General features: G+C 49.9%; 13 protein-coding genes across 13 annotated transcripts; 7 read left to right on the top strand and 6 right to left on the bottom strand.

The window, feature by feature from the left end:
• Nucleotides 1–319: 319 nt before the first annotated feature.
• On the bottom strand, nt 320–748 carry N7489_001641 (Clr5 domain-containing protein; the record flags this gene model as incomplete). Its single annotated transcript, XM_056707396.1, has 1 exon — nt 320–748. The coding sequence occupies one exon, from the start codon at nt 746–748 to the stop codon at nt 320–322; it is 429 nt and encodes a 142-aa protein (XP_056571698.1).
• Nucleotides 749–1163: 415 nt separating this feature from the next.
• On the bottom strand, nt 1164–2606 carry N7489_001640 (uncharacterized protein; the record flags this gene model as incomplete). The annotated part of the gene is made up of 1 exon (XM_056707395.1): nt 1164–2606. One exon carries the CDS (start codon nt 2604–2606, stop codon nt 1164–1166), a length of 1443 nt encoding a protein of 480 aa, XP_056571697.1.
• A 582-nt stretch (nt 2607–3188) lies between these two features.
• On the bottom strand, nt 3189–4597 carry N7489_001639 (replication factor C subunit 3; the record flags this gene model as incomplete). Its single annotated transcript, XM_056707394.1, has 5 exons — nt 3189–3595; nt 3661–4044; nt 4100–4274; nt 4333–4420; nt 4473–4597. The coding sequence occupies 5 exons, from the start codon at nt 4595–4597 to the stop codon at nt 3189–3191; spliced, it is 1179 nt and encodes a 392-aa protein (XP_056571696.1).
• Nucleotides 4598–4850: 253 nt separating this feature from the next.
• On the top strand, nt 4851–5751 carry N7489_001638 (actin-related protein 2/3 complex subunit 3; the record flags this gene model as incomplete). Its single annotated transcript, XM_056707393.1, has 6 exons — nt 4851–4856; nt 4913–4958; nt 5052–5323; nt 5394–5506; nt 5569–5647; nt 5704–5751. The coding sequence occupies 6 exons, from the start codon at nt 4851–4853 to the stop codon at nt 5749–5751; spliced, it is 564 nt and encodes a 187-aa protein (XP_056571695.1).
• A 297-nt stretch (nt 5752–6048) lies between these two features.
• Nucleotides 6049–7779, bottom strand: trm6 (tRNA 1-methyladenosine methyltransferase subunit GCD10; the record flags this gene model as incomplete). Its single annotated transcript, XM_056707392.1, has 3 exons — nt 6049–6870; nt 6921–7632; nt 7694–7779. The coding sequence occupies 3 exons, from the start codon at nt 7777–7779 to the stop codon at nt 6049–6051; spliced, it is 1620 nt and encodes a 539-aa protein (XP_056571694.1).
• A 761-nt stretch (nt 7780–8540) lies between these two features.
• N7489_001636 (MINDY family deubiquitinase) lies at nt 8541–11250 on the top strand (the record flags this gene model as incomplete). Its single annotated transcript, XM_056707391.1, has 3 exons — nt 8541–9111; nt 9174–10105; nt 10159–11250. The coding sequence occupies 3 exons, from the start codon at nt 8541–8543 to the stop codon at nt 11248–11250; spliced, it is 2595 nt and encodes an 864-aa protein (XP_056571693.1).
• Nucleotides 11251–11948: 698 nt separating this feature from the next.
• Nucleotides 11949–13914, top strand: N7489_001635 (putative extracellular endoglucanase; the record flags this gene model as incomplete). Its single annotated transcript, XM_056707390.1, has 5 exons — nt 11949–12336; nt 12387–12737; nt 12821–12842; nt 12894–13695; nt 13753–13914. The coding sequence occupies 5 exons, from the start codon at nt 11949–11951 to the stop codon at nt 13912–13914; spliced, it is 1725 nt and encodes a 574-aa protein (XP_056571692.1).
• Nucleotides 13915–14095: 181 nt separating this feature from the next.
• Nucleotides 14096–16864, bottom strand: N7489_001634 (uncharacterized protein; the record flags this gene model as incomplete). The annotated part of the gene is made up of 5 exons (XM_056707389.1): nt 14096–14814; nt 14868–15266; nt 15320–16225; nt 16277–16796; nt 16850–16864. The coding sequence occupies 5 exons, from the start codon at nt 16862–16864 to the stop codon at nt 14096–14098; spliced, it is 2559 nt and encodes an 852-aa protein (XP_056571691.1).
• A 1517-nt stretch (nt 16865–18381) lies between these two features.
• N7489_001633 (SDR family NAD(P)-dependent oxidoreductase) lies at nt 18382–19179 on the top strand (the record flags this gene model as incomplete). Its single annotated transcript, XM_056707388.1, has 3 exons — nt 18382–18623; nt 18673–18927; nt 18993–19179. The coding sequence occupies 3 exons, from the start codon at nt 18382–18384 to the stop codon at nt 19177–19179; spliced, it is 684 nt and encodes a 227-aa protein (XP_056571690.1).
• A 103-nt stretch (nt 19180–19282) lies between these two features.
• Nucleotides 19283–19747, bottom strand: N7489_001632 (PaaI family thioesterase; the record flags this gene model as incomplete). Its single annotated transcript, XM_056707387.1, has 1 exon — nt 19283–19747. One exon carries the CDS (start codon nt 19745–19747, stop codon nt 19283–19285), a length of 465 nt encoding a protein of 154 aa, XP_056571689.1.
• A 602-nt stretch (nt 19748–20349) lies between these two features.
• N7489_001631 (uncharacterized protein) lies at nt 20350–21410 on the top strand (the record flags this gene model as incomplete). The annotated part of the gene is made up of 2 exons (XM_056707386.1): nt 20350–20902; nt 20971–21410. 2 exons carry the CDS (start codon nt 20350–20352, stop codon nt 21408–21410), a joined length of 993 nt encoding a protein of 330 aa, XP_056571688.1.
• Nucleotides 21411–21640: 230 nt separating this feature from the next.
• On the top strand, nt 21641–22865 carry rad14 (DNA repair protein RAD14; the record flags this gene model as incomplete). Its single annotated transcript, XM_056707385.1, has 3 exons — nt 21641–21742; nt 21801–22392; nt 22450–22865. The coding sequence occupies 3 exons, from the start codon at nt 21641–21643 to the stop codon at nt 22863–22865; spliced, it is 1110 nt and encodes a 369-aa protein (XP_056571687.1).
• Nucleotides 22866–23600: 735 nt separating this feature from the next.
• On the top strand, nt 23601–26223 carry N7489_001629 (cell differentiation and development protein Fsr1; the record flags this gene model as incomplete). Its single annotated transcript, XM_056707384.1, has 4 exons — nt 23601–23700; nt 23756–24034; nt 24098–25906; nt 25964–26223. The coding sequence occupies 4 exons, from the start codon at nt 23601–23603 to the stop codon at nt 26221–26223; spliced, it is 2448 nt and encodes an 815-aa protein (XP_056571686.1).
• Nucleotides 26224–26399: the final 176 nt, after the last annotated feature.

Genomic DNA, 26399 nt, shown 5'->3' with positions numbered 1-26399 from the left:
GAGATCTCGTTTTGAGAGGAGATATTTGGCATTGAAAAAAGATTTGCCGGGTGCAAAATCGAGACTCGGTTAAGCCATCGACAGGACATCTTGGAAGCGCATGTCAGTTGGAAACGATCCAACCAAATGGAGTCTTGAGATCATCACTGTCGCAGTGTTGATAAAGATCGAGGTATAACAGCCGCAGGTGAGTCGCATGGGGAGTAGTCCAGTGTTGTCGCGTAGGGCGTGATTACTGATAATCACCATGATTTGTCGTGCATGGGGTATTGCTTGATGGGGACACAGCGCAAGCTCAAGCTTCAGTTCCAAGTCAAATTCACACCGGTTGTCCCTCTGCCAGAGGATGCGGAGCAATCATCTGTTTCCCCATATGGCCTTGATCCTGGTGCTGCTCCCGATCCGAAGCCCTGGCATGAAGCCCTAACTTAAACCGCAGACGACGCAAAGTGCGTTCAGAGATACCGTAACCTTCTTTCTGCAACGTGTGGAGCATGGCCTTATCGGTCAGCCTATCCTGTACGAAAAGCATCTTAATGCGCGCATGCAAAGCCTCATCGCCTGTTGTCGTCTGGTGTCGCTTGCGGATACCCCACTTGCGAAGGCGGGACTGAATGGTTCGCTCCTTGACTTGGATATTATGACAGCTTTCGAGGGTGCGGCTGATAGAGTCGCTACTGATGCCATGGTGGTACAGAGCAATGATTTCATCCCGGTAGGGCTCCAAATTGATTTGTTGGCGAGGCATTCTGTTGAGAAGGAGAAGAGAGAAGAGAGTTGGAGTTTCGAGTTGTTGACTCAGGGCGGTGAATCTGCGGGATGGTCACTTCTGATATACAACCTTGGAGCATAGATGTTGATGTTTTCAAGTTGGATGAAGAGATGTTAGTGAAATTATTATTATGCTCTTTGGCTTGGACAGGGACTTTGGCTGAAAATCGAGACAAATCGGACCTCATAGCACGAAGCATGCATACTAATTAAGCCTCCCAGTTGTCATATTGAATTCAAGGTTGTATAGTCCACAAATCAGGTTCAAATTATTATGGCATCCCCATTTTTCGTAGATTCATTACGCATTGCAAATCCTATCTAGGTACCAAGAGCAAGTCACAGACTCAGGATCCCCCCATTTGGCTGATCCGATTGGAAACCCCTAAAACCTAAACTTTTTTATCCTCCATAACATCAGACGAGCTCATTTCAGAGCTATCCTTGTTCCGCTTTGCGATGCGGAATCCACCAAGCAGGAAGAATATAGCCTGCAGACCAAGAATCACTGCGAGGGTAACCATGGCACCAATGACACCTGCCACGGCGAGTGACATTCCCGAGCCATTAGTGCTAGAGGTGCTAGCAGAGCTGGAGCCGCCGCTGGTACTGCCTGAGCTAGCGCACTTGCCGTCGGTGTTGCCGCACACGGCACACCACTCGTCATCGGAAGTAACAGCAATCTCTTTGGTCTTCGAGGAAAACTCGTCCCAGGAGAGAAGCTCGCTTGATTGGCCGTACAGGCGGTATGCAGTAGGCTCAGATGAGCCCGTGATAGTACCATTGTGGAACATGAAGCGCACGCTGAGGTCGGACTTGTCAGTTGGGAAGTCGGTGCCGCTGGCGTTCGTCACCAGTTCAAAGACCATTGACGAGGCGTAGTCCGGGATTCCAGTGAAGTCAACCGATTCAGCAGGCAGCTGCAAAAGACCGAAGAGAGAGAAGATGGTGCCATACGAGCCGAATCCGATGTTCAGCTTGGTCTCGCCCTTGGTAGCGACGGTCTCGTTGAGTCCGGCCAAGATTTCGCCTGCCAGGACAGCACCGTCGATGGCGCGCACTTTATCGGAGGCGTTATAAGCCAGGTTGAATTGATGGGTACCAGCTAGAGCAAGCAGCTGGTGGTATACCTCATCGGTCAGGTCTGACTCGTGAGGGAATTGACTGGTAGAGTTATGGATTTTGCCGACGTTCAAGTAGTCGAAGATGGTATAGGCATTCTTGAAGGTCATGTCAGACGACGCAAATGTGCCATCTAGCATAGGGGAAAGAGATTGGTAGAAATCCTTGGTCGAGGACAGCAGCGAGGTGTAAATTTCGGAAGAAAAGAAGTTGTCACTGCTTAGCGTTGCCTTCTGGCATCCACTGGAACCCTGCAACCAGGTGGAATCCTCGGCGTTCTTGCTTGTAGTGGCAGGTGCCAGCTGAATGAGCTGGTAGCCGTTCAATGGTGCCTCGACGGAGCTTCCATTGGCCAGGGTCTGGGAAGCTACTTTCCCCACCGGAGGGTATACGCCCTGCAGGAAGCCAGTGGCGGAATTTTGCAGTACGGCATCCGAGGGAGCAGAGGCACTGATCTGCTTTGGGTTGACAACATCGGCACTAATGCCCTCAATCTGCTTGGAAGAGTCCGACGAGATGTATCGCTGGTTGTAAAAAGATCCCGTATCAAAGACCTCCCGGTAACCCAGGTCGGTCAATTGGGTGTTACCGAACACTTTTGCGGTGCGATCTCCATGGCGGGCGAAGATATACGCACCCAACACACGTTCGGCATCCACAACAGGAGACAAAGTTGCAGCCAGCAAAATGCCAGATTGGATAGAGTACCGCATGGTGAAATAAGGAAGCAGAGAAAAGAAACTCAAGCAATAAATAAAATCCCCGGAAGTACAACCCTTATGTAGATGTATGTCGATGGTCAAGGTTGTTGCGGGCAAGACCCATTGACTCTTCCGATCAAACCTTTAAGCTTCTAGGCTTGAGAGCGGGGGAAAAACTGATAAGTATAAGTTCTGAGAATAGTTTAGTGTCGAGAATACGATCAAGTCAATTGGCCCAACGACAGATTCCAGCAGAGTCCGAAGTCCACAAATTAGCTAATTGAAAACCATCTCCGCGGTCAGCCGGAGACCTGCGATAGCGGAGGATAGCGGAGGGGTCAATCTACATACTCCATACTGCATACATACTGCATACATGCATGTCGGAGGAATTGACGATAACAAATAATGAAAAGTAATAGAACTGAGAACTGTCTACTACGTCTGTATACTTGTTAGGTCTTCGAAAATATGAGAAATTATTGTTCCTTCGCCTCCAGACTCCAGCCCACCCAGATTGCTACATTTTATATGACATGAAAAACCGGAGAAGAATAATAAACCAGAGAATATTTGGATCGTATCGCTTGTCATTTATGCCACCGTAACACCCTTGTCACCCATTAACTCACACCCATTTCGCACTACGCCAACGAGCCCTCCAGTCTGAATAGCTTCTGAACCGCCCCCTGCAAGTCGCCATTCAATCTCGGCCAGTCCTTCGAGCCAGGTGATACGTGTTTGGGCGGGGACATCAAGCTGTTGGAGTTGGTCTGCTAGTGCGGAGAGGATGTCGGCCAAAGCTAAACCCTTGGTGGTCTTGAGGGTTTGCACGGTGTTCAGGCAGGAAGTGACATCGCTGGTAGAGAGAATGGTAGTCATGATTTCTTGAATATCGGACGGGTGCGGGGCGGCAATGCAGTCGTAAATCGTCGCATTGGTAACAGTCTCGGGCTCAGGACGAGGGGCTTTAGGAGCGTCCCTCATCGGCAGCGGGATACCTAAAACAAAGATAACATTGGTCAATGGGGCTGGATGCGAGCAGTGAGAAAGGACAAGAACTTACTGCTGGCAAAGCATGCCTGAAGCACGTTTAGGGCTCGTCGCATATCACCTTTGCTCAGGGTCACTAGACTATCCACGGCATCGGGCTGTATTTTGACACCCTCCTTCTCAATCACTTGGTCGACCAAGGTCCGAATATCAACTTCCTTCAATGGACTAAACCGGAACCGGGTACACCGGGACAGGAGTGCCGGGGACAGCTTATGTGTGTAGTTGGCAATGACGCAGAACCGGGTATTGGCTGTGTAGCGCTCCATGATACGACGGAGTGCCATTTGTGCGGTCGAAGTCATCGCATCGGCTTCGTCCAGAATAATAAGCTTGAAACCTGCCAGAGGGGAGCCGGCAGTGCCTTGGGGGGCCATGTTGAAGATTTGTTTGGTGCCTGTTGGTGTTCACGGTAAGCCGGTAGTTCAACTCGAGGCTCCTAGGGCACGAACTTGCAAAGGTCTTGATTTGTTCTCGAACAACATCAATACCACGATCATCACTTGCATTCAGCTCTAACACCATCTGTCGCATGTTTTTGGTACCGTAGATCCGCCGCGCCAGGGCCAGGATGGTAGAGGTCTTTCCGGTTCCTGGAGGTCCGTAGAGGAGGAGATGGGGTAGTCGCTGTATGAGAATGTTAATCCAAGGCTGTCGTACATCCATCGTCATAGGCATTCGTTACATTTGTCTCCACGAACCGGTTGATAGTCGCGAGAATGTCTTGATGGCCAGAGACATCGTCTAGGCTGCTTGGTCGGTATTTCTCAACCCTGGCAAGTTCGTTAGTTGTAGTACACGAATCGACACCGTTCTCAAACTCACCACGGCAAATTATCTTGAGCTTCGACTGGCAGATCAGCGACAGTCCTCTTTTTTCCACTGGCGTTGTCAGAGCTAAATTGCAGGTCCTTGGGCGCATCCACGTCCATTTCATCGTAATCCGACATGGTGAATGACTCCTGAATAGAGGTAAATAGTCAATATCAACAGCCCAAGTCACGAAAAGTAGGTAAATCGTGAGAAAGTGTGCCCAAATGGTTTGACGCGTAGAGCGCGTAAAGAGGCTCGGGGCGGAAAATCATGGAGCTTGGGGACTCCACAGATGACATCCCTCAACTGCCTAACCTCCAACGGGTCAACTTATCCCCCCGGTCTCTTGGATTGAACTTCCTCCCAATTTGATTATTTGACGCATTCAAGATGCCTGTATGTCTTTGGACCCTTCGTATGTGTGCGAAGTCTGTTATTAACCCTCAATGCAGGCATACCACTCTATCTTCCTGGAGGACCGCGATGTCCCCGTGATAGGTACAACTCCTATCAAGCCTAGCGCAGGAGTTCCTGAGCTGTGTATCGAACATGTCAAGGACCCAAGTTGACCATAGGACCTCTCCAAACTAGGAAATTTCCCTATCCTACCCCTCCGAACCCGTACTCGCGGCCCCGCATACACATTGCCCCCGCTTCCCAACACCGACGACCTCGATGTGTCGCCAGAAAGTGAATCATATGATTGCGTCGATGAGATCCTATCGCTCTTCCGTGCCAATGTCTTGTTCCGCAACTTTGAGATCAACGGCCCCGCGGACCGCATGCTCATTTATGGAACTCTGTTTATTAGCGACTGTCTAGGAAAGGTCAAGCCAACTATGACTGCCCGTGATGCGGAGAAGGTAAATTTTGATGCTTTTGGTCAAGAGCCCCGGTATAGCAGAACTATATCATTGACAATTGTATTTCCAGGCCTTGACCAACGCCGCCCTCGACAGCTTTGCTATTCCCGGTGACGTGTCGTTCCCGCTTAACCAGGCCTTTGAGCCCCCGCGTGACCGCCAGGATGCCGAGACTCTTCGCCAGTGAGATTTTTGCTTCTATAAGTTGCACTGCATTTTTAGCTGACAGGTTCTTGCGATTCTAGGTACATTTCGCAGGTGCGACAGGAGATCGCCATCCGCCTACACGCTAGATTATACCCCGGTGGAGTCGGGCCATCAAAGGTAAGAGGGAGCAAAGAATATATTCTCAATATACCCCGAATACTGACCAATTCTAGTTTTGGCTGAGTTTCACGAAGAGAAAGTTCATGGGAAAGAGTCTCTAGATGACGAGCGTTGCTGTATATTGTTTGATGAAATTCAGCGCACGAATGAATTTGATACTTGATTCAACACCATATCGAGCGCTTCGCGTAACTACCAGAGAGACTTGGGTGTGTCTACTTGCATACCTGGGAGCCAAAACTCGTCACAGACTAGCCCTAACTCGACGTCCAGTATGCCCAAATAAGGGGTGCCAGCTAGGGTAAGTCAGAACACCAAAGCTAAGAAGTTGTAGTAGTTGTACATTGAAATGCTATTCGATCTATTTTGAGGGCATTTAGGGCATTCATTCGTGAAACCTAGGACGTCATCTCCACATCTCGATCACTGATCGGGGTAGATGTCGTTTCCACCTTCCGTCTCTTGCGAACGTTGCCAGCAGCCTGGATATTCTGTGTGGTGGGGAGTACGCGAATGCCATGGAAGAGATATCCCTCTGCGCCACCACGTCCAGTCATGAGGGGGTGGGTTCGACCAGGCAGAACTTGCCATGGACGCACCCGCGACGTTTGCAAGGTCGGTGGAAGGAGAATGGTCGGATCGACGACGAATTCTTCATGGAGGGAGGACAAATCGACGGCCTCTCCTTCGGAACTCTGCAACTCCAATTCTCGCTTTTTGTTGATAAATGCGGTCCTCCGAGCAGTGGAGTACATGTCTGCCAATTCAACCAGAGACTCAACTGTCGGAGAATACACGACCACCGGAGCAGACCCCGCAAGGAGTGGGACCATTGTCCTCAGAACGCTTGCCGGCTCTAGCAAGGTGGACACGATCAGAGCGTCGAAGTTACCGGCCCGTCCCTCATCCACAACTGCTTTAACTCGCGCCCATCGATTGCGCTTGTGGTAATACGCACTGCGCTTGCTTTGTTTAAGTTCAGCCAATTCCTCTGCAGGTATGATGGGTGGTTCGTTGGCGTAGAGCGGATCGGAATTGGGGTCAGCCAACTGCATCCAAGAAATTGATTTGAGATGGGTGTGGAGAGGGTGGGATTCATCGGGGTTATTGGTGTCATAGCCAAAGAATTTCAAGAGTGACAAGTTCGGTTGTGAGTATGGGTGGATAACGGTGATGGTGTTGGTAGTAGCGGACATTGGCTGGGGACGTATGCGCCGGGGCTTTGGGGGGCATTGGTATGTTGGGATTCTGCGGCATCATGGGCTGGAACATCGTGGGCTGGAACATCTTGCTCTTCTGTGGGCTCTTCATCGGCATCGTGCGGGTATAAAATTCCCATGCGCTCAGCCATCGCGGCAACAACAAGTCCGCCAGTCTCGTCGACGATGGCATAGCGTCCATGTGGCTTCATCCCCTCACCCACTTCAATGTTTCCGCTGTGATGTACATTACCCCAGCACCCGATGAGACCAATATGTTCATCCCGTAGCTCCATGGACCTTTGCGCATCCCGTTCTTCGATCAAGTAATTGGCGAGAAGGCCAACGTCCAGTGGCAGGACGGTAAACCGCTTCAGATACTTCTTGCGTTTCCGCAGTGTGTATTTGGCAAGAGAAAATGCAGTCTTCTGGTCTATTGCGCTGTGCGATTCCAAAAGCTTTGCGACAATGTCTTTCCCCGCGCCACCGGCCTCTCTCTTCAGTTCTTCAATTTCCTGCAAAGTCAATTTCTGGGAAGAGTTTTCGTCAACGATTTCACGATTCGTTCGCATCGGGACTCCATTTTCGCCAGTTTCCACGTCGTCGCCCTCTCCGTCTCCCTCCCCCGCGAGGAGGGTCTCCGCATGCAACTCCGTTGCTGACACGACCCGGAGCTGGTGGCCAGCCTCGTCGCACGCATCAAGGATTTCGAAGGTGAAATAGAACGGTCGTCCAATAATCTGATTCGCGGTAAAGCTACCAAATCTACCCAAATTGACGATTCTGACCCAACGTTAGTTCTTGCGATGGAATCTTCCCCCGCATAGAGCGAAAAAGTACTTACGTATCGGGAACGATCTGGATGAGCCTTAACTGATCTGACTGGAGCCGGATAGCCACGTACTGGCCCGGGCGAATATAGGAATGCATGATTGGCGATAGAACAGCCTTGCCTCGAGCTCTTTCCACAAAATTATTCTGGGGACTTTTATGGCCGATAGAATAACAGCCAATCAGAGGACGAGCATACTCCCAGCCGGGTGGATAGATAGTCCGGGATATTGATGCCTTAGTACTTGATGCCTTGAGATTTATTGATGCCTGGATTTAATGCCTTAAATTACTAGCTCCCATCCATTCCGTCATAAGTCTGCAGCATACCGCCCCATACCATACTTACACCGCCACGCTAACTGGGACCTCTCTTCCATGTGAATAATACGGTAAATACACATACCGGCGTGGAAGCTTCCCCCAGGTTAACCAGGAAATGGTGGATCTGCGGAATCCGGGTGCCTTGCGAGAGAGAGAGACCTCAGAGACTCCTGAGATCATCATCCACCTTCGTCATTGCTTTGAACATCACTTTCTCTTCATTTGGAGCATGATCTTTCCTCGAGCTAAACGATAGGCTGCCCAGGTGTTGCAGGTGTTGCCCATCAATTACGTATACGGGCATTTCAGCCCCTGCCGCCCCAGCGCAAGGCGTTTTTCCTATAACTACGGAGTATCTAATGGCTTATTGTTATTATTTCAACTTTTGAGCTTACACCCTGAATCCACTCTTTGATCAGAAATACAAACTCTTATTAAGGGTATTCTCGACGTCAAGTGCTTTGTTAGCCTTCCCCTAGAACTATACACAAACTCAAACCTTCCCTCCGCCACCCAAAAGGTCAACGGACGTCTTCATGGGCCTGCGCAAACAGCCCCCACCACGTCTGGAGAATATTAACAAGTCAAATGCTCGACCGGGCGCACGTTCGCCTAAATCACCCAATTCTGCATCCTCCCGCCCGACTCGTTTGAACCGATTTCCTTCTGAGGACTCGATCTACTCCCCCGACCTCAACACATCACCTGCGTTTGACCTGATGCCGCTTGAAGAAGCACAGCGGTCGCCGATGGGGTCTCCCACCAGTCAGCCTCCGAACTCCTGGCCAGACAATACCAGCAGGCCGGATGATGGCCATTCCCGTCCATATGATCAGTATGAGGGAGCATACAAGGAACATGCAGATACCAACCGGCAATGGGATTCACCTACATTTATGGTAGGCCAACCACCAGGAGCGGCTGCAAATGTGTGGCGGCCAACGTCCGACGCCGATCAGGGCTCGACCGGAGAGGTCCCGGTACAGTTGCAGTCGAATAATCCATTCTTAAAGCCCAGGCCGGCAGATCATACTCAAGATCCCTTGGATCGCAATGAGTGGGGGCGTGATTCACATGCGACTTCAAACAATGACGCATTGAGCCAGTGTACGACATTACTTGCTTCTGAAAGCTCTCTCAAACTAATGTTGGTTGCTAACAATTTACAGCCGAAGGATATATTCCGATGACTGCACGGCTCTCTCTTTTAGACGGACCGGAACAAGGATCCCCATGGGCCGAGGATCCTCGTCCTCCTTCTCATTCCGAGCAACGCCCCGTGTTGGGCGGCCACCACCTTGATGATAACTCACCGTGGGGGTCTCAACAGTCCATCAAGGTCTCGGTCCCCCAAGAGGTCTATCTGCAAGGAGCGCAGTCTAATCCATATGCCCCTGCGGTTTCTGTGCAGCCGTCTGAACCCTCTGATGTGGAAAGCCATGCCCATGCGCAATATAGACATTCATCCAATCCAGGGAGACTTGGATCAGATGCTGAAGTCAATACTCCATCTGTTACTCTCTCGAGTCGAACCTCTGCTACGTCTCACGAACTAATCGATTTGGATGCATTTGGCGTCGCTGGCAATTCAGGGGCCGAGGCTGGGTCTCATGCTGCGTCTTCGGTGTACTCAGAGCCAGCCGCGAACGGAGCAAAACCATTGTCAGAAAAACAGGAGCTTACACCTTCCATGATTGGGCACCCACAACAACCTAAAGCAAGCCCCATACTATCTGCGACAGAAGCTGCACGACAAAAGGAACAAAGGTCAGAAACCTATACCATTCGACTAATCCGATGGACAGATCAAAGTGGTCAACTGCTGGAGTCCCCGATTTTGGTCCAAAATCAAAACGGACCCTGTCCACTGCTGGCGCTTATAAATGCACTGGTGCTGCGCGCGAACCCCAACGCTCATCCCCCAATCGTTAGAGCTCTGTCGACCCGCGAGCAAATTTCTCTGGGTCTGCTAATCGAGGCGATGTTTGAAGAGTTGACAACATGCCTGGGCCCTGATGAGGAGTTCCCAGACATCGAGGCCCTCACCCAATTCCTGACAATGCTGCATACGGGCATGAATGTCAATCCACGTTTGACAATGGTGAGTACATGCGATGTATCTCTCAGTGGTCACCTATACTAACCTACAGTTAGGATTCTCCTGAAGGATTTGGCACTTTCCTCGAAACCAGTGATCTTCGACTGTACAGCACGTTTGGTATACCATTGATCCATGGCTGGCTAGCGTCTTGGTCTAGTCCTACTTATGATGCAATGTCACGCACTGCTCAGTATTACGAGGATATTCAAATGTTGCCTTTTCGCAGACAAGAGTTCGAGGAACGGGTGACACGAGGCGAGGCACTTGAACCTGCGGAAGAGAATACCATGGCGGATATCCAAATGATCCAGCGGTTCGTGGAAATTGAGAATGCGACGCAATTAAGCCCATTTGGTTTGACACAACTCTCGACTAAACTTGCGCCCGGATCCGTCTCCATTCTTTTCCGCAACGACCATTTCTCGACTCTTTATAAACACCCGCAATCCCACCAACTGTATACTTTGGTCACCGATGCTGGATATGCGGGCCATGCCGAGGTAGTTTGGGAATCTCTAGTCGATGTGACAGGGTTCAACACAGAATATTACTCTGGCGACTTTCGCCCCGTGGGCACTGGTCCTTCAGCCCCATCTGGTGGTCTCGCGGGCCCCCAAACATCGAATGAGCCAGCCACGCATTCTCCAAATGCGGACGAAGCACCGAAATCCCCTCAGCCGACACAAGAACAGAGTGATGCAGACTATGCCTATGCGCTCTCACTTCAGTTCCAAGAGGAGGAGCGACGCGAGAATGCTAGGAACGAACAGGCTCGTGATTGTCGCACGCCTGCTCCGAATAATTCTTCCAATCGACCATCGTCTTCGCCTCGGTTGAGCAATGTACCTAATCGAACTTCGAGCGTTGCCAATGTGATTACTTCTCAGCCTAGACCTCAGTCACATGGGCCCGACCCTGAGGACCCAAACGCACCTCCTCCTCCCTATGAGCAAGCTGCTAGCGGGCCGCGCTATTCTCCCCCTGATAGAAGGCCATACGGTGCCGCAGGAAATCAGTACCCCGGCAACCGAAATTCGCGGAATCGAACTTCACAGTATTCTCACCGACAACGCCCGTTTGTACGTACAGGGGATCATAATGTAATGGAGACAGACCGGGACAGAGGTGGATGCATAGTGATGTGACCAATGCAAAACCTGGAAATGATGAGTGGCACTGATACTTTACGCCAATGCGCTGGAATGAATATGACGCCTACAAACGATATATATTGTAGAGAAACGAATGTCTTTGATTACTTTGGTTCCATATGAAACAAACTAGTTTCTTCTCAGTTTCTCGTTCTCCTCATTCTCCCCATTCTCCACGGATCTATAAAACCAACACGGACCTTGTCCGCGCCTTCTACAGGAGCGGGGCTATTAAAGACATCTAACCAGGTGACATAGGAAATGGTTACCTTTTTCGGGACTTGTCCGCATGGACTACAACTAATTTGTCCTCAGTTTGGGGAAATTAAAGGATTCTCGCATTGTATCTGTTGGGGGAAAGGCTTCTCATTGGAGGAGTTATTATGGCGCCTTTTCCCAGATAACTAGTCTTTTCCCCGTAGAAAGACTCAAAAGTGCATAGATGCAACCTTGGAAGCTATGCCAAGTCTACTATTGTACATGCAACTCATCTACTCTTCAAAGTCAAAGGTCGTTTTGGCACACTCTAATGTGGTCTTCCTGAAGAATACCCCGGTCCGCCGGGCCGCAAGGATTAGGGCTTAATATAAAAATTGGTTATCTATAAATGTCCTTGAGGTGCCGTTGCCTTTGTCCTTGCGTTTGTCCTTTGCGAAATCATCTGTAGGTATCATCCAATAATAGACCTTGCCATGCAGATTCTGCTTTCTGCCATCGTGGCTCTCGGGATAGCCCAGACAGCTACTGCTGCCCCAACAGGGGCTGTGTGCACTGGAACATTTAGCGCAATCTCAGCCGCCGATTTTGTGTCTAATCTACATCCCGGTTGGAATCTAGGAAACACACTTGATGCTATCCCCGATGAGGGATCTTGGAATAATGTACCAGTTGTGGCGTCGACATTTGATACCGTGAAGGATGCCGGCTTCAAGAGTGTTCGACTCCCAGTTACCTGGGCTGATCACTTTACTGGAAGTTCACCCGATTGGACTGTTGACCCAACATGGTTGGAACGAGTCTCCGATGTGGTCGATATGATTGTGGCCCGTGGACTGTACGCTATCGTTGATGTGCATCATGGTATGATATACCTTGTATAATCCACGTTGACTTTGACTGACCGCAAACAGATTCATGGAATTGGGCTGATGTTACCCAATCCGGAGCCAATCTTACCATGATTGAAGAGAAATTCTACAGCCTCTGGTATCAAATTGGGACCAAGTTGGCCTGTAAATCGAACCTCGTTGCCTTTGAACCCATCAATGAGCCTCCGTGCAATACTGCGGCCGACGGTACCAAGATCAACAAGCTGAACAAGATCTTCCTCCAGGCGATTAATGATGCCGGTGGGTTCAACTCGCAAAGAGTCGTTACTCTAGTTGGAGGTGCTCAGGATAGCATCAAGACTGCAGACTGGTTTGTTGCACCTTCTGGGTTTTCAAACCCATATGCTATTCAGTTCCACTACTACAGTCCCTGTGAGTGATATATCAAACTATACCTACCGGTATTATGTGTCGAGTTGAACTGAGTTGAACTGACTGAACTGCCTGGCTTCTAGACGACTTCATTTTCAGCGCTTGGTAAGAGTATAGGCCCAGCATATTAGCTATTATTTTAATGACTTCGAACAGGGGAAAGACTATTTGGGGCTCTGACAATGACAAGTCTGCTGTACAGTCTGACTTCCAGCGGCTGCGCAACACTTTCCCTGATGTACCTCTCCTTTTGGGTGAATATGATGCTTCACCCACCAACACCGAGCCCGCTGCTCGATGGAAGTACGTTGACTTCTTGACCAAGACTGCAGCCAGTCTTGACATCTCCTGCGTGCTGTGGGATAATGGACTGGACCACTTGGATCGAACCACCGGGGTCTGGCGTGACACTAACTCACTCTCGATCATCACAAAATCCACCGAGTCTACTGCAAATAGTCTGCCAGACAGTACAGAGGACGCTTCTGCAACCACTCAGTCATCGTCGGCTTATATTTTCCATCAGTATGGGACAGACGTGACTGAACAGACTCTTCCATTTATCTTCAACGGTAACAAGCTCTCGTCGATCAGTGACTCTACTGGCTCTACCTTGTCCGGAACAGACTATTCTGTCTCGGGTGCGAATATAATCTTCACGGCCTCATATTTATCCAAGCATCTTTCGTCCACGACAGCACCGGGTGTCATCGCCACTCTAACCCTGAAGTTCTCGGGGGGTGACACGTCCCCTGTTATCCAAATTGTACAATGGAAGGCTCCAACTCTGTCATCTACGTCGGCAGTGGCCTCGTCTGTCTCCGGCTCTGACCTATCGATCCCAATCACCTGGGGTGGACTACCAACTGTCGCTGCAGTAAAGGCTTTGACCACAAGTGGAAAATACCTGGTCGATGACTGGACAGTATCGCTGGGTCCTATCCAACAAGCCAGAGCTGTAAGCTGAGCCCTACTCCTCGTGTACCTTTTGGCCAATGCTAATACTTCGACATAGACCTATAGTAGCCAGTATAACTGGGACGACTCCCATGTAATCCTCACTTCATCTGCTATTAGCTCCGTCATCTCTGCTGGCGAATCGACTGTATTCACCTTCGAGTTTTTCCCGCGGGATAATGGTGTTGCGAATGCTGTCAACTTTACCTTGACCGTCTGATGGGGGGTTCTATCTCAATGGGGTTTACCAAGGAAATGGACCAGTTATATCATAAACATCATTTGAGTGCGCTTGATCGGGCTTTGCTTAATAGCCTCGGTATCTAATAACAGAATTTATGTACAAAAGCATCCTCCCAATCGGTCATCAAGTCATTAAATTCCATGGCAGATAGCCATGATCAATACAGGGTTTTCAATTCCCGTAAAGGAAGATGAGGGTCATATTTATCCCACACGATCTTGTTCTTGTCATCCAGGTGCGCACCCTCATCCGTGATGCTGATTATCGAATCTGTCTCCGTAACCTCATGGCTACTAAACCCCCACTTGTCGCGTGGGATCCACAAAGTCGGTGGCGGTGATGCTACACATGGCTCGAAATATGCTGTGCGCATCTCTTCGGGCGTGTAGGTAACCCTCTCCACATTGCGTCGAACCTTTTGACGCAAAGCAGCATAATCTTTGTATACGTTCGGGTGGAACCATCTCCAGAAGGCCATCGCGCGTGGGCGGCGCTCTTCGTTGATCGCTGCCACTGCATCTTCTCTCTCTTGAAGCATTTCCTCTTCGGCGTCAAGGGATCGTGGTAGGAAACTATTCAGAGGGGCGAGTGCATCGTTGAGCGACATGTGTGCCAGAATGTTGCCGATCAGGAATAGAACCATGATGATGACTGGGCCGATAGCGCCCCTGATGGCGCAAAGCCCTATCATGCAAATCTCAGCCAGGTAGAGACCGGTTAGCAAGTGTTGCAGGGCTCGTGGGTAGACTAGTCCCTTTGTGTCGACTTCGATATCATATACGAAGAGGAAGTTGTATCGGTAGGCTTGGTATACAAGATAAAGCCCGAGGAAGGCAAATCCCAGAATCAGAGGTGCAATGCATGAATAGGTCAACGCTAACGAATCGGGTCAGTTAATCCTCGTTAGAAAGCAGTAGGGTATCGCTTACCAATTACAGCCATGTTGGTGAAGACGGGGAAGACATTGCCCCAACTGAGAGAGGCAAGTTCGGCCCATCCTTGAAACAGACGACGAGGGGAATAGGCAAAGAATGTGGTGACAAATTTGAACACCAAGGCGCTGACAATTTGAACAAGGGCCAGAGAACTCATGCTCAATCCCTGCAGAATGAAGTAAGAAATGTAGAAATTGGTTGCCTTGGGCAGGTTCTGCGCCAGCAGATCTTTGACCGAGAGAGGATCCTTGACGATTTGTGCAGTAGCAGCCGACGCAGCCGACGTCAAGGTCGTGACCAAGAACACTTGTACCACTTGAAAGACAAAGTGAGCGCTTTGTGTGAACAACTCAACTCGTGCCTTGGATGGAACTCCAGCTCGCCTAGCGCATACTATGTAGAAGTCAGCAAGGGTTCAGCGAACAAGGCAGACCAGGGGAACATACTGCGACATATGATCGGCACTAACGACATCAACGCCGCTAGGGCCGCGGCAGGAAGAAGACCCTCAATCGCTCCTTTGATGAAATCGGGCAAGTCAAGAATGAAGCCGAGGAAGGGGATCAGCGTGCAGATGTATGTGATGTTCGAAATCGCACCCACGATTGCCGCAGGAAACGACCAAAAAATGACCATCGCCGCCAGAAATCCCTGGATTGCGAATCTCCTAACAATTCTTTGCCACCAGCTAAGATTCAGCGCCGACCATACGACCTCGCTAGGAGAAACTCCAATAAAGCGAGGCGTCATGTGAAACGGCTGATGATGCGATAGGGTTTGCAGGGCGACTTGTGCATCGGCCTGGCTGTTGAATTCGACAAAGATTGCACTGAGCTGTTTTGCTTCGCCATTTTGGTGTTTGGCTTGTAGATTCGAGACCTCTTCGATTTTCTTTGCGAGCTCAGCCCGATACCAGTGGATAGTGTCGACTTTTTCGCCGAAGAATTTCAGTCGATGCATGGGACGTTTGACCTTGTGAGACCATGCCGGGTTGCTTGACTCGCAATCCAGGCACGTATCGGAATTCCATTCACCTGTTTTGATTGCTTGAGTGCGAACTTTATTTGCTCGCCGAATGAGCTTGGTCTCTGCGGTTTCTAACTTCTCAGCTAGTCGATCCCGTTGAGCGACCATCTTTTCCAACTTGGAGCAGTCGGAGGTAATCCAAGTTCGGCAGATCGAGTCTCCAAATACTTGACGTAGTTTCTTCTCGTTCTTGTAGGCATCCGGAACTGACATGAAGAGGACTGTACGGGACGACATTCGAGATGCATAGGCTGGCGAGTTGAGGTAGGCCTGGCGGAGGTTTGCATAATACAGGCTTTCTCTGACCACGACATAAAATACGAACGCTATACATGGTCAGTAGGGCTAGTTTTGCGAGTGAACAACTGAGAACTCACTGAAGTAGACACATGCCACTATAACATTGGCATAGTATCTGCTGGGGTTCTTGACGTTACTGAAACTTAGCTTGTCGAGCTCTGTATTGCCGTTGCCCCCAGTGGCATGAAGGGGCAGCAGAATTGGCCATGTAATCACACAGCCTGTCAGACATGTCGCAGCCAGGACGCGCAAAAATCGCAGGAAAAGATAACCGTCTAGCGATGAGTGGTGGAGCACATGATTATCTTCAATTTTTAAGAATGTGCCGAGCCAGTTTACCCAGCCAGAAGGCAACTCGGGACTCCGTTGATGCTCATGTATGTCGGGCAAGTAGGACCTCGGAGCGTACCATCTGCGCTGAGTGCGCCGAAATATCAGAAAGAGGCTAATCCAAAACGCGGCGTAGACAAGTGCAGGCAATAGAGTCATCACCAGGGCAGAGCCGGATGAGCCCCCTCCCCCGGTAAGACCGCTGGCGACATCGCCAGAGGCGGTCGACGCGTCGCCTCGTGCCGATCCAATATTTGCGTCGTTATCCTTGAACAGATTAGCAAAAGATCTCTACATAGTTAATGGGGGGTTGATTATACCGTTATACTCTCCATGGTGAGTATAGTCTTGGGAAACAAGAAGATATAAAAGCCAAGGAAATGACAGGAAAGAGGGGGCTGTACGGAGCAAGTTCCCCGGGTCAAAAAAGAAGCAAAGAAAAAAGCAATACTCTTTGCATGGTCCCCGCTTACGACCTGTCACCCACAATGGAGACTGAGAAGTTCGTGCATGGAAGAGCTGATAGGCCCGGCTTGAAGATTAATCCAAAGTGCTCATGTCGATCCGATAGTTTGCGGGTCTTCTTTGCCTTGGCGAGTACCTGTGGAGGTGCTCTATATGTATCGATATGTCCAGAGGAAATTCCAAAACGTGCAGAACCTGTGAAGGACATGGGAAAAGAATCGAAATCAGAAAATCAGAAAAAAACAAATCGAAAATTCATCTCAGTTGCTGTGTAAATGAAAGTGAATTGAAAAATACAGAGAGGGAAAAGAATCTCATTGGCCAATGCGGGTCTCCCGAAGGAACCTAGGAACCTTGGAAAAAAAAAAAAAAAAAAAAAACCTTGGGAAGATTTGGCGCTAATCGATCAACCCCCTGAATGTGAGAACTTTCATTTGAAGGGACCAATAGTATCAATGTAATGCCAACCCGCAAGGATCTCTTCCATGGATTTGATAGAACCTTGGAAGAATCCATGGATACCTAGGTACCTAGGCGGGTAGTAATTGGATACTTTTTCCCCCAATGGTTTTCAGGAATGTAAGGGGGTCTGGCGGTGGAAACTTGCGTTTACAGCATATGGAGAATGTTAACACGGGAGCCTGAAATGTGAAGATATATCATGAGGAAATAATATTAATATCTGTGCACACGTGGGATCGTTCGAGAATATCTGACGTGTCTCATCTGGTGGAAAATGTGTTCTAGATAGTAAATGGATTGATGGTATGGAGTAGATGATAGATGATAGATGCTAGACGGATGCTAGACGACGACATTTGAAGAGTCGACCACCTGGCAGCAGGTGAGACTTACGTGTAGTGTAGTACATGTAGACTATGTACGTACATACCTGTGTGTTGTACAATATAGACGACAGACTGTAGGGAGTACAACATACAACTCAATGTATAGAAATGTGAACGTGCAGGTCTTGGCACACATATGCATGTACTACCTAGATAGGAATGTGTGTAGTAACCCCTCTACAGACTACGTTCTCACCTGTCCTGTCGAGTCTCTCTTTAAAGCCCTTACTTGAAACTGGAAAAGTTGCACTGCACCCTGTATTTGCAACTGTCAACCCATGTAACTACAACACCTTGTGCTCTGGATAACTATGAAGGGGGAATGCTAGCTAACGCCGTCGGCAAAGATAGGTAATAGTGCATAACTGGTTAGTGTATGGATTTTGTATCGGGAGTTATGCCGCTGGGGAGCGGGAAACCCCGTCGTCGGGACAATCCCGTTTTTGGTTTCTTATATAAGTGAATATATTTGAGGTCTGTATCTACGGATCCATCCTGACAATATTCTTCTATCTTCTTGACAATACATTGTTTCCCTTATGTTGTCTCTCCATGGAAAAGTCGCCCTCATCACTGGCCTCGGTCAAAGCCAACCTGAAGGTTGGGGAATTGGTGCTGCCATCGCTGTTCTCCTAGCCCGACAAGGTGCAAAGATCTTTGGTGGCAATCGCACGCTCGCTTCGGTTTCGACTAAAGAGGCCATTGAGACCGAGGGTGGAGTTTGCGACGTCGTGGACACAGACGTGACGTCAGACATCTACGAAGACCCTTGTGGAAGCCTGTATGGCTAAACACGGACGGATTGATATTCTGATAAACAACGTTGGGAGGTCAGAGCCCGGTTCCCCCGCTACAATGTTGGAGGAAGTTTGGGATTCCCAGGTGGACCTCAATCTCAAGAGCGTGTTTTTGATGTGTCAACATGTTCTACCGATAATGGAGCAGCAAGGCGGTGGCGCAGTGATGAGTGTAGCCAGCATTGCCGGCTTGAGGTACATTGGAAAGGCTCAGGTCGGATATTCCGTGACGAAGGCTGCCATCATCCAGTTGATGAAAACAACGGCGTCATCTATGCACCCAAAGGTGTGCGTCTGAACACGGTTGTTCCTGGGCTCATGGACACCCCGTACACAAAATGTATGGTATCCAGATATGCGGATGATCAAGCGGAAAGATACATGGAGATACGCCATGCGCAAGTTCCGATGGGGAAAATGGGCGACGCGTGGGATGTTGCCAATGCTACGCTCTTCCTGGTTAGTGACGAGGCGCAGTATATCACAGGTCAGGAATTGATCGTGGATGGTGGCATAACATCTTCGACGGGGAGGACATGATTTGAAATAAAAGGTTTCTGGGTGGAACTGGTAGGATGGCGCGGAGATGTTGAAGAATTGAAACAGTATTTACATCTATGTACAACATCCTTGGAATAAGGTCTTAACTCCTAGGTTCACGATTTTCCTTGGAGACAGGTAGGAACTTTGTGTGTGAACCCTTCGAAACCAAGGGGCCCACTTGATCGTCGATGACTCGGGAAATTTTGACAGTGGTGAAGGCCATTGACTTCCCCACCCGATCAGCAACGGCAGAGATATCCAGGGTATCTCCAATAGTGGCAGTTGACAGGTATGAAACGTGGATATCAATGCTTGCGCCTGTCCTCTCATATCCATGTGTGGCTATCGACATGCCCCCGGCCCAATCAATTATAGCTGCAGAGACAGCCCCGTGAATGGTGCCCCTGGAATTGACATGTTCCGCTGTGAGCTTAAGTCGGGCTTGCATCTGGCCGCGGGTTGCACTAATGATATCGACATCGGGTAGAAGAAGGCGATAGATAGGGCTGTCATTTTTGGTTCGCTCCCAAACCCCGCGCACATGCTCCAATTCGGTGGTATTCATAGTGGGTGATCACTTCAGGGAAAGAAAGTTGGGAGAATGAGGATATGGAGAATAACGCATTGAAAATGCAGGGGAAGAGGGATTTGGATTTTTTTTTTTTTTTTTTTTTTTTGCGTTGAAGTTCGAGTCGGAGAGGCCGAGAGCGGGATGTGCCACCTCTGCAGCGGATTCGATCCGAAATGGCACTGGGGAACATAAGTCGGGGATGTATGGGGTGTATATCTAAACATACATATGTACCTACAATATAGGTATCTTGCTATACATCCTGAGGTAGTTGTATTGTTTTGACCTTCAGTGTATGTGATCTGTATGTGATCAACTAGAAGAGTCCAGGCATCGATCTGCGACTGCCACAAAAGACCACTAAAAGGACATACGAAAAGACTATAGGAAAATCTATCTGAGAAAATCACCAAGAAGACTAGGGCCGTATAAGCGACTACGTATTCTTGTCACAGTATGGCGGTATACAGGGCGGTATAATCTGGGTACAACATACACGGGTTACGGTAGATAAGGTGGATATGGGCGGTGAATCTGGTGATGATTGCAGAAAAAGGGGAGCTACCAACAACACCAACTCTTCGTCATTTCGCGAAATGGAGAACTCGGCAAGGACGTTCAATCCGTCCTTAGAGGCCAAGCAGCCCTTTCCGCCCCTGCTGGCTGAAGACCCTATATCCCCGGAAGAACAGCAAGAGAGCTACGAAGCCGAGAGTGTCACCTCCCCCGGCTATGAGGAGATTGAGGTGGAGGACGATGCGGATTTCCAGTCGCACTACTCGCTAGAGCATCAATCATTCTCCGATACAGACTCTGATGATTCTTCTAATATTGACCGGAATCATCCATTTCGCCAGTCCTCCAGCTCTCTCCATGGCCCCAATGCATTTGCGCCTCCGTTCTACAATCGTCCACCCACCCCTCTACCGCCCTCTCCCTCACTTACTTCTCTTCTTCGACCACCCTTTTCGACTACTACGTCACGTCCAACTACTCCGGATAGTTCCGATGTAGAGACTCCCAACGATACCGAGGCGGCAGTCGCCAAGTCAGCTCGTCGCGCAACCACCGTTCCGCGCGCCAGTCCCAAGGTTCCTACATATGAATATTATGGCTTCGTGTTATACCTAGCTTCATCATTGGCTTTTTGTAAGTCTCATGGGGAATTTCCGGCCCAGTCTCTCGTGGTCTCCCGCATACTAACCGGGCCAACTCAGTGTTTTATCTCCTATGGTCATATCTCCCATCACCGTTCCTCCATCAACTTGGTATCTACTATTATCCCAACCGTTGGTGGTCGCTGGCGATCCCCGCATGGTTGGTGATGCTACTCATCTACATTTACGCTGCACTCGCCACATATAATACAGGCTATCTTACTTTGCCCATGCACAGCATCGAGAACATTGTTGATGAGGTTGCGAATGTATCGGTGATTGATGGAAAGGCGCGGAGACGTCCCGGCGGTGCTACCAAAATGAAGCCCGGTGCCACCTCATATCAGATCATGGGCCCCCAAAATCGCAAAGTCAATTGGCGCGAAATTTGGAGTGAGGGAACCGACGCCGTCATGGATGTACCGGTAGGGGGCGTGTGTGAGGTTTTGTATGGCCAGGACCGAGAGGAAGACTTTGATTATCCGGTTGCAGACTCATAGCTTCTCGATTAACTCGATTTCCTCGTCAATTCAAACTAATATTCTCCAAGATATTGATTTCAGTGTTCCTGTTTACTCCGGGGACGGGCCAATGACGTCGCGAATATAACCCCGAACATCACGTGGTTGGCAGATCGGTCTGGCCGCCTTCCGCCTTCCGCCTTGTTTCTCATATCATCCAAACTATCGACAACAAAAACGGCCATTACTGTCGAGAGAATAATCTCACAATGTCAGCGGAACGGCCATCAACCCCACCTTCACAGCCCAAGGAGTCGGGGCCAGGACAGCTTCCCCGCGCCCCCATCACTCCTGAACAGCAACGGAGGATGGTAAGTTGCTTCCAAGCTTGCGACATGGCCAGCCAAAACTAACTAGTCTTTCCGATAGGAAATTAGTCGCATGAAAGCTAAAGCTCTCCGGGAGAGACGTGAAGCCGAACTATCTCAAGCCGCTCCAGATACTTCTCAGCCCGCAACAGGTGCCAAGCGCTCGTTCACCTCGATGGCGACATCCAATCAGCCCGCTAATATGCGTGATGCGTCTTCTTCAAATCGCCCATTGGACTCCATCAGGCCAGCCCGAAACTTCACGAGCTATGTCGACTATGACTTTAGCAAGATGACCGACACGAAGGGTGGATTTTTGACACAGGAAGATGACCCGTTCAATAAGCAACTCCACGTGCCGGATGGGAAAGAAGTACAAAAACCAGCACATATGACGCAGAAGGAATGGGAACGCCATCAGCTACTCCAATCACTAAAGCGAAACCGGGAGGGACCCTTTGAACCAGGTCTAAGTGTCCTAGATGATAAAAGCAAGCAGAAGACATGCCGTGAATGTGGCAGTCTCGAACTTGACTGGAAATGGGAAGAAGAACTTAAGTGCTGCATCTGTCATGCTTGCAAGGAGAAGCACCCAGAGAAATACAGTCTGTTGACCAAGACGGAAGCCAAAGAAGATTATCTCTTGACAGATCGTGAGTACCTGATTGTCGCCTATGAAGAGAGAGATGTGCTAATCAGCCTACTTATAGCTGAACTCCGAGACGAAGAGCTTCTTCCACGCCTCGAGCGTCCGAATCCACACAAATCTACATGGAACAGCATGATGTTGTATCTACGATACCAAGTGGAAGAATATGCATTTTCCGAGAAGAAATGGGGCTCGGCAGAGGCGCTGGATGCTGAGTTTGAACGACGAGAAAGTGATAAGAAACGGCGGCGGGAGGCCAAATTCAAAACGAAGCTGCAGGACCTGAAGAAACGCACACGTGTGGAGGCCTACCGTCGCAATCGACAAGGTCCTTCAGGCGGAGAGTTTGGCGACGATCTCGGTTCTGGCCGGAAGCATGTTCATCAATGGGGGCGATCCATTGAGAATCCAGAAACTGGAATTGGTGTCAAGACGTGTGTAGAATGTGGGATGGAGGTGGAAGAGCTCGAGTTCTAGACCATAATGTACCATAGCATGATCGATTATTGTATGAGACCACGAGCAAATTTAGTATTTAGACCTATTAGACATTTTGCTCTGGTATTGGATCTTCGTGAAAAATATTTGAATAATGGTTATTTCATTATTCTTGTGTTGGAGCATATACATGCAGCTAACTACATGTATATAATGGATGTAGTCCATAGTTATCCGAAGAACCTGAAGAACTCGGCCTGTGGTCGCTCCTAACCTGTTGAATTTAGTATCACATGCGGAATTTCTCTCATGTACATTCAAAATCCCTGCAATTCATCCAATTACTTACCCAACTATCATATACCTCCAGGGCTACCTACCTACATAGTAAAGGGCAGGTCAATCTTCCCCATTTAGAAGGCGGTCAGACACCCCCCGAGGCCAAGCCATCTTCACCATAACAAAAGGTCAGTACAGGCACACTCTCATCCTCATAACTTTCCTATCATTGTCCGACCTTGCTCCTCTCCTTTGGATCTTCCTCCTTAGGATACCTCATCCACAGGCTGATTCGGCGTGGAAGTGGTTCCTTGCCGTCGCCATTAGGGGACTTGAGTCGCTTACCGCGGATACGATTTACCGGGGTCAGGAGAAACCGAAGCTCGCACCTTACACGTCACTTGATTTACTACCGGCCTGATTTCGTTCCCGGTACCTCCTGCAGTGCTTTGACCCTTCAGAGCCTCGACCCGTCCTGTGTTTGTTCATTTGTTCATGTCCTGGCAATCTCCGTCAGCCATGGCTGGGATCGGAGGAATGGCTGGCGCCATGGATGGTTCGAATGGCCCACAGGGGACAGAATACACATTACAGGGTACGCATGAATTTACCTGGTTGCTTGAATTCCATTGACTGATATCCGTGTCCAGGTGTAATGCGCTTCCTACAGACAGAATGGCACCGACACGAGCGCGACCGCAATGCATGGGAGATTGAACGGGCAGAGATGAAATCACGCATTGGTCGATTGGAAGGCGATCTGCGCACAAGCAAGCGCTTGCATGAGTCCCTTGGGAAACATGTTCGCCTGATGGAGACCGCTCTAAAGAGGGAGAGGGAGAAGGTCAAGAAGCTGTCAAACAACGAAATGCCCGAAGACTCTAAGGATCCTAAAGATGCTGCACGTGAAAGCGTCAGCTTCCTGAAAGGTATGTGCCTCACAATTGTATGCTAGCACGCGACGTGGGAATATTGACTGAGTTATTCACCAGCGCATCGCCCCAAGCCGAGCACGGACCATGAGAATGACGAAGCAGCCGACAACGAAAGCCAGCATGAGGGTCAAAGTGAGGACATGGACAAAGTCCGAAGCTACCTGTCCAAAGCCTCCAACGAGATTGCGTACCATGTTATACCCGCTTCCCACCCGCCACCCGACATCAATGACTCCGACATGTCAGGCCAGCTTTATGGCAATTCACAGCTGTCGCAACAGAACTTGGAGGAGGCTTATCTTCAGCAGCAACGTCAGAAAGCGAACCACGTCATGGCACGTGAAATGGCACTGCAAAACCACCAACCGATGTCCAATCACTACTCTGACAATGCCATGGCTCGTGGTCAAAACCAGTATCTCCCTCGGGATGCCATGGATCGACGGTCATTGGACCCGCAACAAGCCCCCGTCGCAGCAGTTGAAAACCGAACCCAAGTATATGAACAGGGCACAGTGGGCGAACGCCCAAACCAGGCATACGAGGCCCAGGGCCCTCGAGTGGTCGTCAAGGAGGATGTGAATCCGAAAAATTTGACTGAGAAAAAAACAGAGGATGTGGATGGGTGGAACTTTGACGAACCGGCAGAGCAGGAACTCGTGGTCACCGGACCCATCCCGCCTCATCGCCCGGATACCCATGCTTTCCCAAATGCCAACTTTATGAGCTCTGATCCGAGCAAAGACGGGTCTCTCCCCCACCGAAGGACGAGTTCGGGATCAATGCGCAAGAGCGATGGTGCAATTGATGCGCGGGAGGCGGGTGCGACCTTCGGACAAAAGCAAGATTCTATCTTCCAAGTCCGGTTTGTGCTGCGTGGCCACTTGGATGTGATTCGATCTGTCATCTTCACCGGTGGTGGTAGTCCAGAAGAGCCCGAGATCTGCACTTGCAGTGACGATGGAACGATCAAGAGATGGATCATCCCAGGTACTTCTGGTGGCTCTGGGGCTGGTTCCAGCCATGACTCGGACATTACGAGCTACTTCACTCATCGCGGCCATGAAGGCGCCGTGACTTCTCTTGCCGCCTGTTCATCGTCCCAGAACATCTCCAATGGCGGTCGTGTTTTGGGCGATGGGCTGGTGTTTTCAGGCGGCCAAGATGCTAGCGTGCGTTTATGGGAACGTGGGCGGATTGATCCCAAGGCCACCTTCAACGAGCACAAAGATGCGGTCTGGGGACTCTGCGTGCTTCCTGGGACCATGGGTTCTGTCTTTGGCGACTCAAGCAGCCAATATGGTGGCTCGGACCGCATCCTTCTGGCCTCTGGCGCAGCAGATGGCTACGTCTTGATTTGGGCTATCAGCGCCGCATCCCCGCCTGGAAATCGCCGTCAAGGTAGAAGCCAACGCGCGAACTCAAACTCAATGCCCTCCGGTTCCAACTTCCCAACCTTGCCTCCGCCCAGTGTTGCTACCACTCCAGCTTTCAATTACACCATTGTTCATCGCATCCCCCGCCTCAATTCTCCTTCCCCAACATGCATCAGCCCCTTGTCTCTTGCAGGCGTCAACTTTGTCGTCTCCTACTCGGATGCCTCTATTATTGTTTACGACACGCGGACCGGCGAAGAAATTGCGGGTATGGCTAGCCTCGAGACATATGACGGCACGCCAGCTACTGGGGTGAACTCAGTCGTCGCCACCACAGTGGGCTTTGATGGAACCGTTAATCTTGATCCCAACCGCGCGATGGCCGAAGAAGAAGAAGTGGTCCATGGAGCCACTGGATCAAGCAACGTCGAGGGTGTAATCATCAGTGGTTATGAGGACCGATACATCCGCTTCTTTGATGCCAATAGTGGTAAGTAGCATTTAAATGACCTTGGTATTTCCGACAATACGCTAACATTTGATGCAGGTCAATGTACATACACAATGCTTGCTCATCCCGCTGCGATAGCCTCACTGTCATTGTCTCCGGATGGACGTGAGCTCGTTTCAGCTGGCCACGATGCAAGCTTGCGATTCTGGAACCTTGAGAAGCGCAGCTGTACCCAGGAGCTGACCGGTCACCGGCTGATGCGTGGCGAAGGAGTCTGTGCTGTAGTATGGAGCCGTGATGGCCACTGGGTCGTTGGCGGTGGTGGAGATGGCCTGGTCAAGGTCTGCTCCCGATGATTGAAACGACGGAATGAAAACCCGTGTATGATTCTTCTTGCGTTATACCTGTGTGTGTATCTCTTCGCGTCTGCTCGTCGTTTTCTGTATGATCCCATGAACTGGATGAGCGATTAGCCGGACCAGTTTTCTTTCGAGCATTTGCAATGGTGTTCACCGACGCTGTGTGGTTTATG

Source organism: Penicillium chrysogenum (assembly GCF_028827035.1).
Source record: "Penicillium chrysogenum strain IBT 35668 chromosome Unknown utg000001l_segment0_segment0, whole genome shotgun sequence".
In the NCBI taxonomy this organism is placed as follows: domain Eukaryota; kingdom Fungi; phylum Ascomycota; class Eurotiomycetes; order Eurotiales; family Aspergillaceae; genus Penicillium; species Penicillium chrysogenum.
Note: the sequence above shows the minus strand (reverse complement) of the source record. Positions and strands in the feature narration are given on the sequence as shown.